This window comes from Jaculus jaculus, chromosome 19 (genome assembly GCF_020740685.1).
Source record: "Jaculus jaculus isolate mJacJac1 chromosome 19, mJacJac1.mat.Y.cur, whole genome shotgun sequence".
In the NCBI taxonomy this organism is placed as follows: Eukaryota; Metazoa; Chordata; class Mammalia; order Rodentia; family Dipodidae; genus Jaculus; species Jaculus jaculus.
Window position 1 is genome coordinate 2,365,789 of NC_059120.1, and position 13,040 is coordinate 2,378,828.

A 13,040-nucleotide genomic window follows, 5' to 3' on the forward strand; every position below is an offset into this window, starting at 1 on the left:
ACTTTATGCAGGCTGAGGAAATGGCTTAGTCGTTAAGGCATTTGCCTGCAAAGCCTCAGGACCCCTGTGCAATTCCTCAGGGCCCACATAAGCCAGATGCACAAAGGGGTACATGCAGCTGGAGTTCATTTGCAGTGACTGGAGACCCTGGCATGCCTATTCTCTCTCTCTTTCTCTCTCTCTCTCTCTCTTGCTCTTCTTCTTCTCACCTCTCTCTTTTTTTCCTCTCTCTCTCAAATAAATAATTAATAATAAAATATATTAAAAAAATAAAATTATGCATACAGCATTTGCCATTTTTCTTATTTTTTGGTAAAATATTTTAGCACATTTTGGGTTTTGTATTTCTAGTTAACTATAGTTAATCAGATTGTGAAACATCACAATCTCTTCAAGATTTTTTTTGAGGCAAGATTTGCTGGAACACACACAAAATCAGCATAGTTATCCAATGACACTTCATAGTGAGGTTCCTAATATGGAAGAATAGTTAGTTGTTAGCAGTTGGGAATAGAGCTCAGTTACGAGCATCTTCCTGGTACTGTACATCTCCCAGCTATTTTCATATATGTCTATCTTGATTTTCACTGCAATTCTATGAAACGGGCTAGTGTTCTTATTCCTGTTTTACAGGGGAAAATATGAAAATGTTTACAAAGATATTAGGTGTTCATTTACGGACACACCTAGTTGCCTTACACAGGGTCAGGTTGTCTCATTACTTGATGCTTGGGTGTTTCATCAGTAGCATGAGTTGGGTTTGCCTTATGTGACAGGCAATGATGAGCGATCCAAGAAAGACTCCGTGCTACCCTCAGGAAAGCCATAAGGAGAATGTGACTAAATACCTGAGTGTGACTTAGATACTCCAGGCAAATGCAGGAGGCTACAGGAGCAGAGGGAGCATGCTGCCAAAATGAGAGGAGGTCAGGGAAGACCTGCAAGAGAGCAACGCCTCAGCACACCCAGGAGAAGCTTGGCAGAGGCTGTTGAGGACTAAAGTGACAAGAGGAAAAGCAAAGGAAGGTTCTCAGTAAGCACTACAGCACACCTGGGCTCAAGGACCACCTCCACTCTGCAGCACTGGCTCAGTGCATGTGTGGTCCTGCCATGTCCTTATAAGAATGAATTTAGCCGGGCGTGGTGGCACACACCTTTAATCCCAGCACTCGGGAGGCAGAGGTGGGAGGATTGCCATGAGTTCGAGGTCACCCTGAGAATACAGAGTGAATTCCAGGTCAGCGTGGGCCACAGTGAGACCCTACCTCGAAAAAAAAAAATAAATTAAATGGGCTGGGGAGATGGCTCAGTACTTAATGGTGCTTGCTTGCGATGCCTGCTGGCCTGGCACAATTCCCCAAAACATAAGTCATGGCAGACACAAAGCAGCACATGCATGTGTGGTCCCAAAGCACCTGCAGCAGCGGGAGACGGAGCCAGGAGGATCCAAAGCCCCCGTGCCAGCTGGTCTGACACTGGCTGCAGTCAGGCAGTGTGTGTGCAGTGTCAAAGAAGGTGGAACACAGACACTCCAGGGCTGTTCTCTGACCTCCACGTGTGCTTTATGACATGTATGCCCATACACACCTACTTGTACATCCACAAACATTTTTAATATAAAAATATTTATAACATTTACTGTACAGTATTGTAATATGCTCAGGGGACAAAATTGAAAGAAAATGTCTTAAAATTCCAGAAGATGGTTGAGGAAGCCTTTTTTAAACATAAAAAATTCTTATTAACTTTTCTACATGGGTGTGTGTGCGTGTGGTGTGAGTGGTGTGATGTATGAATGTATGTATGCAGGTGTGTGAGTGGAAATGCTCTTCTGGTGGTAGAGTGCTTGCCCATCGTACATGAAGCCCTGTGTTCAAATCCCCAGCACTGCATAACAGTTTTTTTTTTAAAGGTATGATGTATGCAACTGTGGTGCCCTGTGTGCACACAGAGGCCAGAAGAGAATGGTGGGTGCCCCCGTCCCATTGCTCATTCTTCTGTTTCCTTGAGACAGGGTCTCATCATCACTTATGCTGGAGCTTTGGAAGCCCTGTGAGGCCCAGAAACTCTCTGGTCTCTGTTCCCCATAGGACTGGGCATGCCTCACTACTTACATGGGTTCTGGGAAATAAACTCAGAGGTCTCAGGACTCAGGCCCTCGTAAGTCCTCATGCTTGCGCAGGAAGCATCTTTAAACCTCTCTTTCTCCAGTCCAAGAGGCAGCTTTTGATATATTGCAGTGGCAGACTTCAGTACCGGTAGCATGAGTGAGAAAAGGGCAGATCCTGGCTGATTACAGAAGCGTTACACATGTGGGGAGAATGTGGGAGGCGATCCTTACCCTGTTTCCTGTAAGGCAGAAGCAGGCCTGAGAAATGAAGTACAGCCCCAGTGTTGTAGTCTGGGTTGCATTGCTGTTAGAAATCACCCAACAAAGAGCAGCTTCTGGGAAAAAGAGATTTATTTGGCTTACAGGCTCGAGGGGAAGCTTCACGATGGCAAGGGAAAACGATGGCATGAGCAGAAGGTGGACATCACCCCCTGGCCAACATAAGATGGACCACAGCAACAGGAGGTGTGCCAAACACTGGCATGGGGAAACTGGCTATAAAGCCCATAAGCCTGCCCCCAACAATACACTCCCTCCAGGAGGCATTGATTCCCAAATATCCATCAGCTGGGGAGCTAGCATTCACAACACCTAAGTTTATGGGGGACACCTGAATCAAACCACCACACCCAGTGTAGCTGTGAACAGCCTCTAGCACCCTGCAGCAATCTCAGGCTGTTACACACACTTGTCTGGTGCACCTGTGAAGGTTGTTCCTAGAAAACTGACCAATGGCAGCATTTATAACTCACAGTTGGCCTTTGGCAGCTTCATAAGTAAGACGTGCCAGGGAGCCACAGTCTTGCCATAGTTGTAGCCATCTAGGTGCCTTCAAAGACGACAGTTCCAGAAGTGTTGAACTCCCAGTTCTCTCTCACAAACCCCAAGTTTAAGAGTCAGTAGTTTGGGATATGATTTATCTCATTAATCTTAGGTTATATTGGCATCTGGTTTTATGATTCAGATAATCTACCATCACCCTACATGGATGGCATGAAAAAGCCACACTCACTCAGAAGCCTCCATCCTCGTATACCATTGACCAAACTCTCTCTTTTCCAGATTACAAGTTTGGGTTCATTGACATGTGATTCTGCCAAATAAAAGATCTTGGAGGTACTGTGCATGGAAAAAGAGCTAACCCTGTGCTGCAGACATGAAGAAATGTCACTTGCCCATGCCATGGTTAGGGTTAAGATTCTTGGCCTTTGAGCTAAACAAATAATAAACATCCACAATTGAAACTAAAAATCGGCTCTGAGTCAGATATCCTGAATCATAAACCTGGTTCCGATATTCTTTATGCTCAATTTTGTCAATTGAATGATTTAGGCAGCAATGACAATCTTACAGGAGAAGACATTAATTGAAGGAGGCATAGCATATACTCAGTAAAGTGCTTGTTGAATAATTATCCAGAATTGGCCATTCCTCATAGCTTCAGCCCTCTCACCTTTCCTTTTCTAACTCATCTCTTCCCATGGTTTCTAGACTAATGTCTAACTGACCTCAACAGCAATCTTCAACTGACTCTACACACTAACTTTTCAGCACCCATCATCTATACACAACAGCCCTACCAGTAATCTCTCTTCTCCTCAAAGCCCCCCACTAGAAGCTCTACTTCCCATGCCCAAAGAGTATTTGAACCCTTCTATCCACTTAATCCAGCCCATGAACACTTTCACACATGGTCCTCTTGGCTCTCCTGTGCACACTCTGTTCTCCTTGGCTGGGCTTCTTGAAACACTGAGGTCAGCCATGAGATCAAGTGATGCCATCCCATGCCCTGGCAAATGCAGATGGACTTCCTTCTGGGAGTCAAAGGCATGATTTATACCCTGGCTTGCATCACTGTTCTTTAGTTATTTCACTCACAAATGTGGAAATTCTGCTTCTCTGAACAAACTGTAAGTCTTTGATCAGTTTTGCCTAAGTCGAGGGTTGAAAGTGTAGCACAGTGCTTGCCTAACATGCTCATGACCCTGGTTCTATCATTAGCACTGGGATAATAAATGAAAAGAGAAGAAGAAAAGAGAGAAAGGAAATATGAAAGAGAAAGACCATCTAATAGACCTTCCATAGTACATTGAAGTGAACTCCAAAGTTTAAAGAACTATGAGCAATCTCAAGTTTCATGAAAACAACTTTCAGATGACTCTTTCTATAGTGCACATTGACATGCATAATGTGCTCTGTCACAGCATCCTACTGTGGCAGAGATCTGCAGACAGCAGTAATTAGGAAGTAAACAGTACCTTTTTAGTTTTGCTTCCCGCCCCCCACCCTGAGGTAGGGTTTCACTCTAGCTCAGGCTGACCTACAACTCACTATGTAGTCTCAGGGTGGCCTCAAACTCATGGCGATCCTCCTACCTCTGCCTCCTGAGCACTGGGATTAAGGGTGTGTGCCACTATGCTTGGCCTATTAAACAGTACTTTTATACACCGTCAAATAGTATTGCTTCTGTAATCATGTACAGCTGCTACATGTGACATATTAAAGGCAAATTCCACTTAAAACATATCAGCAATTCCTTAAATTAAAAAAAAAAATCACCACCCTATTGTGAAACACCTTCTCAGTTGAAGCATCCCTGCTTGTTTGTGGATGCCCCAGGGGTGGGGGCGGGGGGTTCTCTCATCCAACGTCAAGGACAAAGCTTCTGAGTCTATTTTCATCTGGTTCCAGGGCTTTGGGGAAATAAATGCTGGATCGAGCACTTTTCACAAGGCCTGAGTTCCTGAATTAATTTTCTATTCAACATTTTAAGGTAGCCACAGTACTGGTCACAAGTACCTTCTTGGGGTACCAGGTTATAAAAGTACAAAATGTCCTCATGACTTTGAACAATGTCCTAAGGATTCTTGGGTCTGGAAATCTACCATGGCAAATAACTGGACTATTGGTAGATAGAACTCATGAAAAATAAAATGATAATGATGTCAGATAGACTGCATTTCTGAATCAACTGGTTGGTTCCAACAAAACAGCAACTTGACACCTTCCTTATATAAATGGTGGCTACGAACTGTTGATCCATTCTACCAGAGGTACTGTTTCCCACTGAATTACACACTTTATCACATACTTAGTTTCACAACTTACATTTTGCAAAGATTCATGGAAAAATAATAAGAAAAAAGCTTTTAGTTGTGTTATATACACATTATTTATCTAGGCAGTGGAAAGTTATAGCAATTGGGAAGTTTTGATCCTTCCTCCCTTATTTCATCTTTTTTTCTTTACTTCCTTTCTCTTTTTCTTTATGCTGTGATAGAGATGGGATGGGACATTGTCTTATGATATCTCAGTTCTACTAAATATTGCAACAGTAACAATATTACAGTAATAATAGTCTATGTTCAATTCAACCAAGGATAGTGGGTGGTTTGAGTCAGATGTCCCCCATAAACTTAGGTTTTCTGAATGCTAGGTTCCCAGCTGATGGAGATTTGGGAATTGATGCCTCCAAGAGGCAGTGTGTTGTTGGGGCGGGCTTATGGATGTTATATCCAGTTTCCCCATGCCAGCATTTTGCACACTCTCTTGTTGCTACTATCCACCTGATGTTGGCCAGGGAGTGATGTCCACCCTCTGCTCATGCCATTGTTTTCCCCTGCAATTGCAGAGCTTCCCCTCGAGCCTGTAAGCCAAAATAAACCTACTTTCCCCCCAAAGCTGCTCTTTGTTGGGTGATTTCTACCAGCAATGCGAACCTGACTGAAACAGATAGTAGGAAATCTGTATTTTACTCATAATTAGAAGGAAAGTATAAAAAAGATTTCTTATGCTAACACTAATAGGCTTAAAAACTCTAGTGTTTTCATTCTTGTAATTCTTTAGCCTATTAAGAAGAAAAATAATAAATGTAAATAAATAAGAAGAAAGCAGCTTTCTGTGAAATAATTCCAACTTTGTGCCAGAAAATGATCTTTCTGAAGATGAGTTGATATTTATCTTTGATAGTGCATAAATCAGAAATGGTACTATTGCCTATAAAATGCACCAATTCTGAAACTGTGAATTTCTTCTTTTTGATATGATCTCAGGTTGAATTCATTTTAAATCTTTTATGAGAAATAATTTATAAAGTATTACATGAAATGTCATAAATCAATATCATCAAAATGTATAACTGAAGTTAAATAAGATCAGTTTTACATATGTTCTTTCTCCATGTGGTGGACCAGGGCCTCAATATGCTACTTTGAGCTGTGACTCCATCCTCCAGTCCTTCCAGAGAATGAATTACAGTTAATTTACCTTTCATGAGTGAACTCTGTTCCCCCAAGTCACCCTACTAGTAGAATTCAAACCCAGTTTCAAATACAAAACACAGCATAGTTTTTTTAAGCAAAAAGAAATGGGTGAACACACGAAGCCTATGTTTTTCATTCTCAAGGTTTAAAACTCATTTTTTCTAGGATCTACACTGTGAAGCCACAAATAGAGCTGGGCCTCTTCCTGAGGGGACCGAAGAGCTCGGACACTTGGCCTTTGAAGCTGTGTTAGGTTCTGCGAAGAGTTTATTCATGGAGCTCCTTCTCCATCCTGTGTGGCCATCAACACAGCCCACTCCTCAAACATAGTAGTAAATGTCTAACATTGACTCTGGTTCTGACCAACACAGTTCCAGGATGGGACTGAATAGTAACCTGTGGGCATAACTGGCGTTGTCATCCATCCTCATCCCTGACTTGGTGTCAGCTTGTACTCAAATGTCCCAAACCATTTGTAGTTCATGGGTGTGGAATGGAGAAAAGAAGCACAAATCTATTTTAAAGAAGAGACAACTATGGTGTCCGCAGCAATGCTAACAGCCCCGATGTCACTAAACTGTACTCATAACATGGTGAGAATATTAAATGCTATGTGTATGCACATCATGTCCATGTCTAATTCTTAATTGGCTACAACTCTGAGCTTTATGGGGCTGCTCCCTCCACCGACTCAGCTAGGCTGCCTGCGTCCTGAGTATCTATTCTTTACACAAGTTCCTAGCTAAAAGTGCCGAAAAAAAAAAATCTCAAAAATACCACGTGAGAGCAGGGTTAGGGTGGTCCTGGACGGTCACGTCCTACGTGGTAACTCAAGGTCAGTGTGGTCCCTGCAGCGAGTAGGTGTTGGAAGATGAGCACCAAATGCACAGGGAACAGGCGCTGGGTGGTGAGCGCCAACACCCAAAGAGGATATGGGCAATGGTGAGTGCCCTGGGCAGCATAAAGATGCAGAATGGTTAGCGCCCTTGGCGAAGGAAGGAGTTGCCCAAGGTAAACGACCTGTGCGGGAGGAGGTGCAGGAAAGTGAGCCCCCTGTGTGCTGGGAAGAGGTGCGGATGGTGAGCGCCCTGTGTGCAGGGGGGAGGTGTGGGATGGTGAGCGCCTGTGCGCTGGGAAGAGGTGCGGATCGTGAGCGCCCTGTGTGCAGGGGGGAGGTGTGGGATGGTGAGCGCCTGTGCGCTGGGAAGAGGTGTGGATGGTGAGCGCCCTGTGTGCAGCGGAGAGGTGTGGAATGGTGAGCGCCTGTGCGCTGGGAAGAGGTGCGGATGGTGAGCGCCCTGTGTGCAGGGGGGAGGTGTGGGATGGGGAGCACCTACGGCGCAGTGAGCTGGAAGAGTGGTGTGTGGAAAAGAGCGCGGACCTTGGCTAGAGCAGCAAGTAGGATCGTTTTGCACGCAGAAAATCACCTTAACATACTAGACATATTGTAAACAAAGAGAACGTGCACCATTGGGCTACAGTTGCCATCACCACTCTGCTCCAAAGTCACAAACTTCTCGCTGCGGCGCACTGAAAACACAGGGGTTCGCCCCACCCTCCCTTAGGCTGTGGCTCTTCCACCTACGCCAGGCACTCGCGAGGCGCTCAGGTCCGAGCAGGGTTAAGCTACCTCCAAGGGATCTCAGAGGAACAGCATCGCCCACGCTTATAGGTTCAAACGCATCCCTGCAAGCGCTTGTTGCTACTGGAATGGGACGAGTCTTCATCTCGCGCTCTCCCCACCTGCCAACACTCTTGACTACGTACCAAAAGCGGCGACCAGCAGACCGAAAGCACACACATGATGCCCATGAGCTGGATGGCGGTCTCGGTGGTGATCCGGCCCCACTGTGCGCTGGACTGCGAGGCCGCGGCTTTCGCTCGGCAGCGGGACACTAGGGCCTTAATGGTGGCCAGGTTGCAGGCGAAGGTGACTGCCAGCGCCAAGAGCCCCAAGAAGGCGAAGGTGGAGGCGAAGACCAGGTTGCCCCAGTCGTGGGCAGAGTCGGTCCCATTGCCCCCTCGCCCGGTGCTGATGAAGCACCAAGTCCCGGGCCACTGAACGGTGTAGTGGCCCACGCCGAGCACGGGCAGCAGGGCGAAGGCCAGCACTGCCAGCCACACGCCCAGCAGCACGGCGCGGGTGGCGCGCGTCTTCATGTGGCTGGCGTACCAGTGCGGCGCCCGGATGGCCAGCGCGCGCTCCACGGCCATGGCGCTGGCAATGAAGAGCGAGGACAGCCCGAACACCGTCATGGTCAGCCCGAAGAACGTGCACAGCCGCCCCGACGGGTCGAGCTGCTCCCAGCGCTGCTTGGACAGGTACACGACGATGACCACGGGGCTGGTGAGCAGCTGCCCCACCATGTCGGTGAGCGCCAGCCAGCCGATGCACAGCAGGAAGGACTTCTTGCGCTTGCTCTCCCGCCGCCTGTAGCTCCGCGACACGAGCAGGATGGCCAGCGCGTTGCCCACGAAGCCAGTGAGCATCATGGTGATCGGAAAGGCCACCGACACCGACCCGCAGTCCTCGCCGGGCCCCGGGGGGCGCGTGAGGTTGCCGCGCGCCTCGGCTGAGCGCTCGGGCGCCCACATGCCGGGGTAGGAGTGGTTGAGGCGCGGGCAGAAGGGCGCGCCCGCGCCCTCGCCGCGGCTCTGCTTCATGCCGGCGGCGAGGTGCGCTGCGGGAACGGGCGGGCGGCGGGGCTGTGCTCCATGGCGGGCCCGCCGCGCCCCGCGCTCAGGGCGGCCGCTGGGACAGCGCGCGCCAGACGCTGCTCCGGGATCGCTGGCAGAGCCTGGGGCTCCGGCTCCGGCGCGGCCCGGCGCGGGGCGCGTCTAAGAGACCGAGGGGGCGGCGCCCGCGGGCGTGGGCAGAGCAGGTGGGAGGGCGGGAGCCGCTGCCAGCGCCAGGCTCCCGCGGGACCAGACGCCCATGACTCTTCTCGCGTGCGGCGCGTGCTCCGGGTCCCCACCCGGGTCTGCCGGCCCAGGCGCACTTGGTCGCCCGCGTTCGAGGCCATCCTGAGACTACATAGTGAATTCCACGTCAGCCTGGGCCAGAGTGAGACCCTACCTCGAAAAACCATAAAAAAGAAGAAGAAGAAGAAGAAGAAGAAGAAGAAGGCCAAGCGGTCCTCCCACCAGGGCGCTTCGGAAACTTTGCAGTTACTAGTGCCTAAAAGAGAATACACAGAGATAGCCAGTTACAGATCCGAAGCAGAGTCAGGGCCTCCTTCTTACACTAGGGAGGAAGCGGCTTTCAGCCACTCTCCACTTCTCTGCATTCTTCCACAAGGAGCTGCATCCCGTCCCGGAGGTAATAAGCCCCAATCCAGACGGAAACTGCCTGGGAAAATGATCATAACGGCCTACTCACGTTAGTAAAAAAGTATGAGGGATTTTCACGAGCAATTTATAAGGTGTTACTATCCTATTAGTACCCCCTTTTCCGGCCTTGAGTCCCCACGATGACTCCAAGTTTCTAGGCTGTTCACCCCCTTTTATTATGCTTTCTCTACAAACTTTAATACATATTTAACAACAGATTTTTTTAAACAAAAATAACTTTAGTTGAGCACCAAAATAAACCAACCTATCAAACTTTCTAAAAGTCTTTGACATCTAACTGGAGCGTTCTCCTCTGGTTTTCTGTTCCGTATTGATATTTTTATTCATATTTTTGGTTATCATACAAGATAATGGATGTCATCATAAAAGTTTCATACATACACATCATTGTACCTTGTTCCTGAATCACGCTCCCTTCCCCTTTCTGGTCCCTTTCCCTCCCACAGGCCCTTATACTTTCATCCTCCTCCCTCCAGAAACAGATGAAATACATGAAGATTTGAGGAGTCTTTTTGGACTTTTTCCACCTCTCACAGTCTGCCTTTCATTATTATTTCATTATTTTCTATGCAGGAGAAAAACATGTAATATTTAATATTTATAACTTTGAGTCTGGCTTATTTTTTAAGTATTTTATTTTATTTATCTATTTAACAGAGAAAGAGGGAGAGAGAGAGCAAAAGAGAGAATGGGCGCACCAGGGCCTCCAGCCACAGCAGACAAACTCCAGATGCATGCGCCCCTTGTGCATCTGGTTAAGGTGTGTCCTAGGGAATCAAACCTGGGTCCTTTGGCTTTGCAGGGAAATGCCCTAACCACTAAGCCATCCCTCCAGCCCAAGTCTGGCTTATTTTGCTTAATATGATGACCTCCAGCTGCATCCATTTTCTGCAAATGACATAATTTTATTTGTCTTTGTGTCTGAATTGGACTCCATTGCAAATATACCACATTCATTTTCTTTATCTATTCATCTGTTTTATTTCTACGTAAAACTTAGCTCTGTCAGACATTGAAGACACTTCTTCAGAGGGCTCCAATTACCTTTCAGAATGGACTTCATTGTGTAGTGTGAGGGGGGTAGAGAACAGCATTTGTCCTTTTGATCTATTATTTAATTTTTATTTAGTTATTTGAGGAAGAAATAAGCAGAGAGAGGAGGGAGGGAGGGAAGGAGGGAGGGAGGAAGGGGGAGTGGATGAAGAGAATGGGTACATGGATCCTCCATCCTCTGAAAATAAACTCTAGATGCATGCACCACCTTATGCATCTGACTTACTTGAGCTCTGAAGAATCGAACCTGGGTCCTTTGGCTTTGGAGGGAAGCTCCTCAACTGTCAAGCCATTCCTCAAGTTCCCCGTCTGCATTCTTTATGTGGGATTTTTACTCCTTATATAATCATGGGGTTCTATGGTGCTTTAAGGGCGAAAGAAAACCAGTAATGAACTTATGCTTCATTTGAGCATCTGCATGAATCACAGCACTAATTCCATCTTACAGTTGGTTGCCACTGAAAACTTTTTACACCTTTTTTATTCAGAAAAATATCACAATTACAATTCGCTAGGAAGTAATTATTACAGGGAATCTTAAAAATCTTTCTCAAAGTACCATATTATTATATTAGAAAAATATTTTTCTAGAATTATGTTTAAAAAATGTCACACTTAGATGTGAGGGCATCTAAGCAGGGAATCTTAAAAATCTTTCTCAAAGTACCATATTATTATATTAGAAAAATATTTTTCTAGAATTATGTTTAAAAAATGTCACACTTAGATGTGAGGGCATCTAAGCACAGGGAGGAAAGTGTATGTATGCCAAACTTAATTTTTCAGCAATGATTACGATTCTAAGGTAATGATATATTTAAATTTTTAAGATTATTTCATAATCTATATAGCAAAGAAAGGAAAACTGATGCCTCTCCAGGTATTTTCCTTTTATTTATGAAATTTGATTCTTTAAAACCATCACGTCTATTCCATTGCGTGCTGCAGCCATGGGCTTTGCGGACACACACCCGCAGGTTCCTAGTCCCTTACTCGCCTTTTCATGTGTCGCATGCGGCGCAGCTCGGGTCTTCTGTGCAGAACTTCCCTTATCTCCTCAACTAGTTTCACGCCAGCGTGAATTACCTGCTTGGTCACTGTTTTCCCTGCAAACAAGGGACTGAGGATCTCAGAGTTCCATCCACTCTGCCCTGAGCTCTTTGCAGTGTTGGTCCGAGACAACACTCCCCTCTAGCGACCCAAAGGGAAACAGCAGGCAGTGCCCCTGGTTAGAATTCTGGTTTCCTTGGAGGTCCACGCTTTAGTGTATAACCAGCCACTACTTTCCGTTGAGTTCACGAACTTGCTTCTCTGATTAGCTAATAAATGAGTGAGTGTTAAAACAGAAAGACCACATATTCAAGTTTTTAAAGTTTATCTCTGTCATCTGTTCAATTCACAGCTTACTTCTTTTGAGCTTCATCAACAACTGGTACATGCGCATACCAGTTTCATGTAGTTCATTGCTGAATCCCTACCATGATGGAAATCTGAAGTTCTTTCCCCATGAAGTCAGGAGTTGAGTATTGTTTCATCATTCACTCATTTGGTAAGATTCCACTGGATGCCTGGTCTGTCAGAAGCTTAGACTTTTTCTTTTTCTTCTGTTTTTGTTTTTGTTTTATTTTATTTTTGGTTTTCTTGAGATAGGGTCTCATTCTAGCCCAAGCCGACCTGGAAATCACTATGTAGTTTAAGGGTGGCCTGGAACTCACGGTGATCCTACTACCTCTGCCTCCAAAGTGCTGGGATTAAGTCTACTTCAGTGCTGAGCTCTTAAGAACCTCTGGATTTTTGCTTTGGCATGTGTTGAGTATCCTCAGTGTCTGTCTCCTCCACCCTGGCACTGTCATGTTCACCATGGAAGCAGCACTCTTGCTTATCTCCCCAGTTCCTCTATTGTTTCACCTGGGTGCTGACTGAGATGTGAGGGGTGGTTTGTCTCATCAGGTCATGCTACCTTCTGAAAAAGAAAAACAGATTCTACAATGGAGAGTGAAATCAGCATAGGTTAAATTGGATAAGCATTATTAATTTAGGGAGAGTTTGAGGAATGTAGTCCTTCTTTTAGCCAAAAAACTAGTGGGAGCTTGAAGTTGGAGGGCATGATGTTTGCCTCCATAGGATTTAGATGTGCTTCTCAGTTCCAGATATGGGTTCCATTCCACTGAGCAGATCTCTTAACCAATCAGGAAGCCATTGGTTATCAACCAAGGCTGTGTGACACCACTGCACTGGTGTGTACTTCTTGTCAGGCTGGTTGT

At 46.2% G+C, this 13,040-nt stretch overlaps 1 protein-coding gene across 1 annotated transcript in view; it reads right to left on the bottom strand.

Moving 5' to 3' along the window:
• Ptger3 (prostaglandin E receptor 3) overlaps positions 1-9,036 on the bottom strand; it is a 72,889-nt gene extending 63,853 nt beyond the window's left edge. Inside the window, exon 1 of the mRNA XM_012951916.2 lies at positions 8,140-9,036. Coding sequence (XP_012807370.1) covers positions 8,140-9,036 — 897 coding nt within the window. The remainder of the gene's footprint in view (positions 1-8,139) is intronic.
• Positions 9,037-13,040: the final 4,004 nt, after the last annotated feature.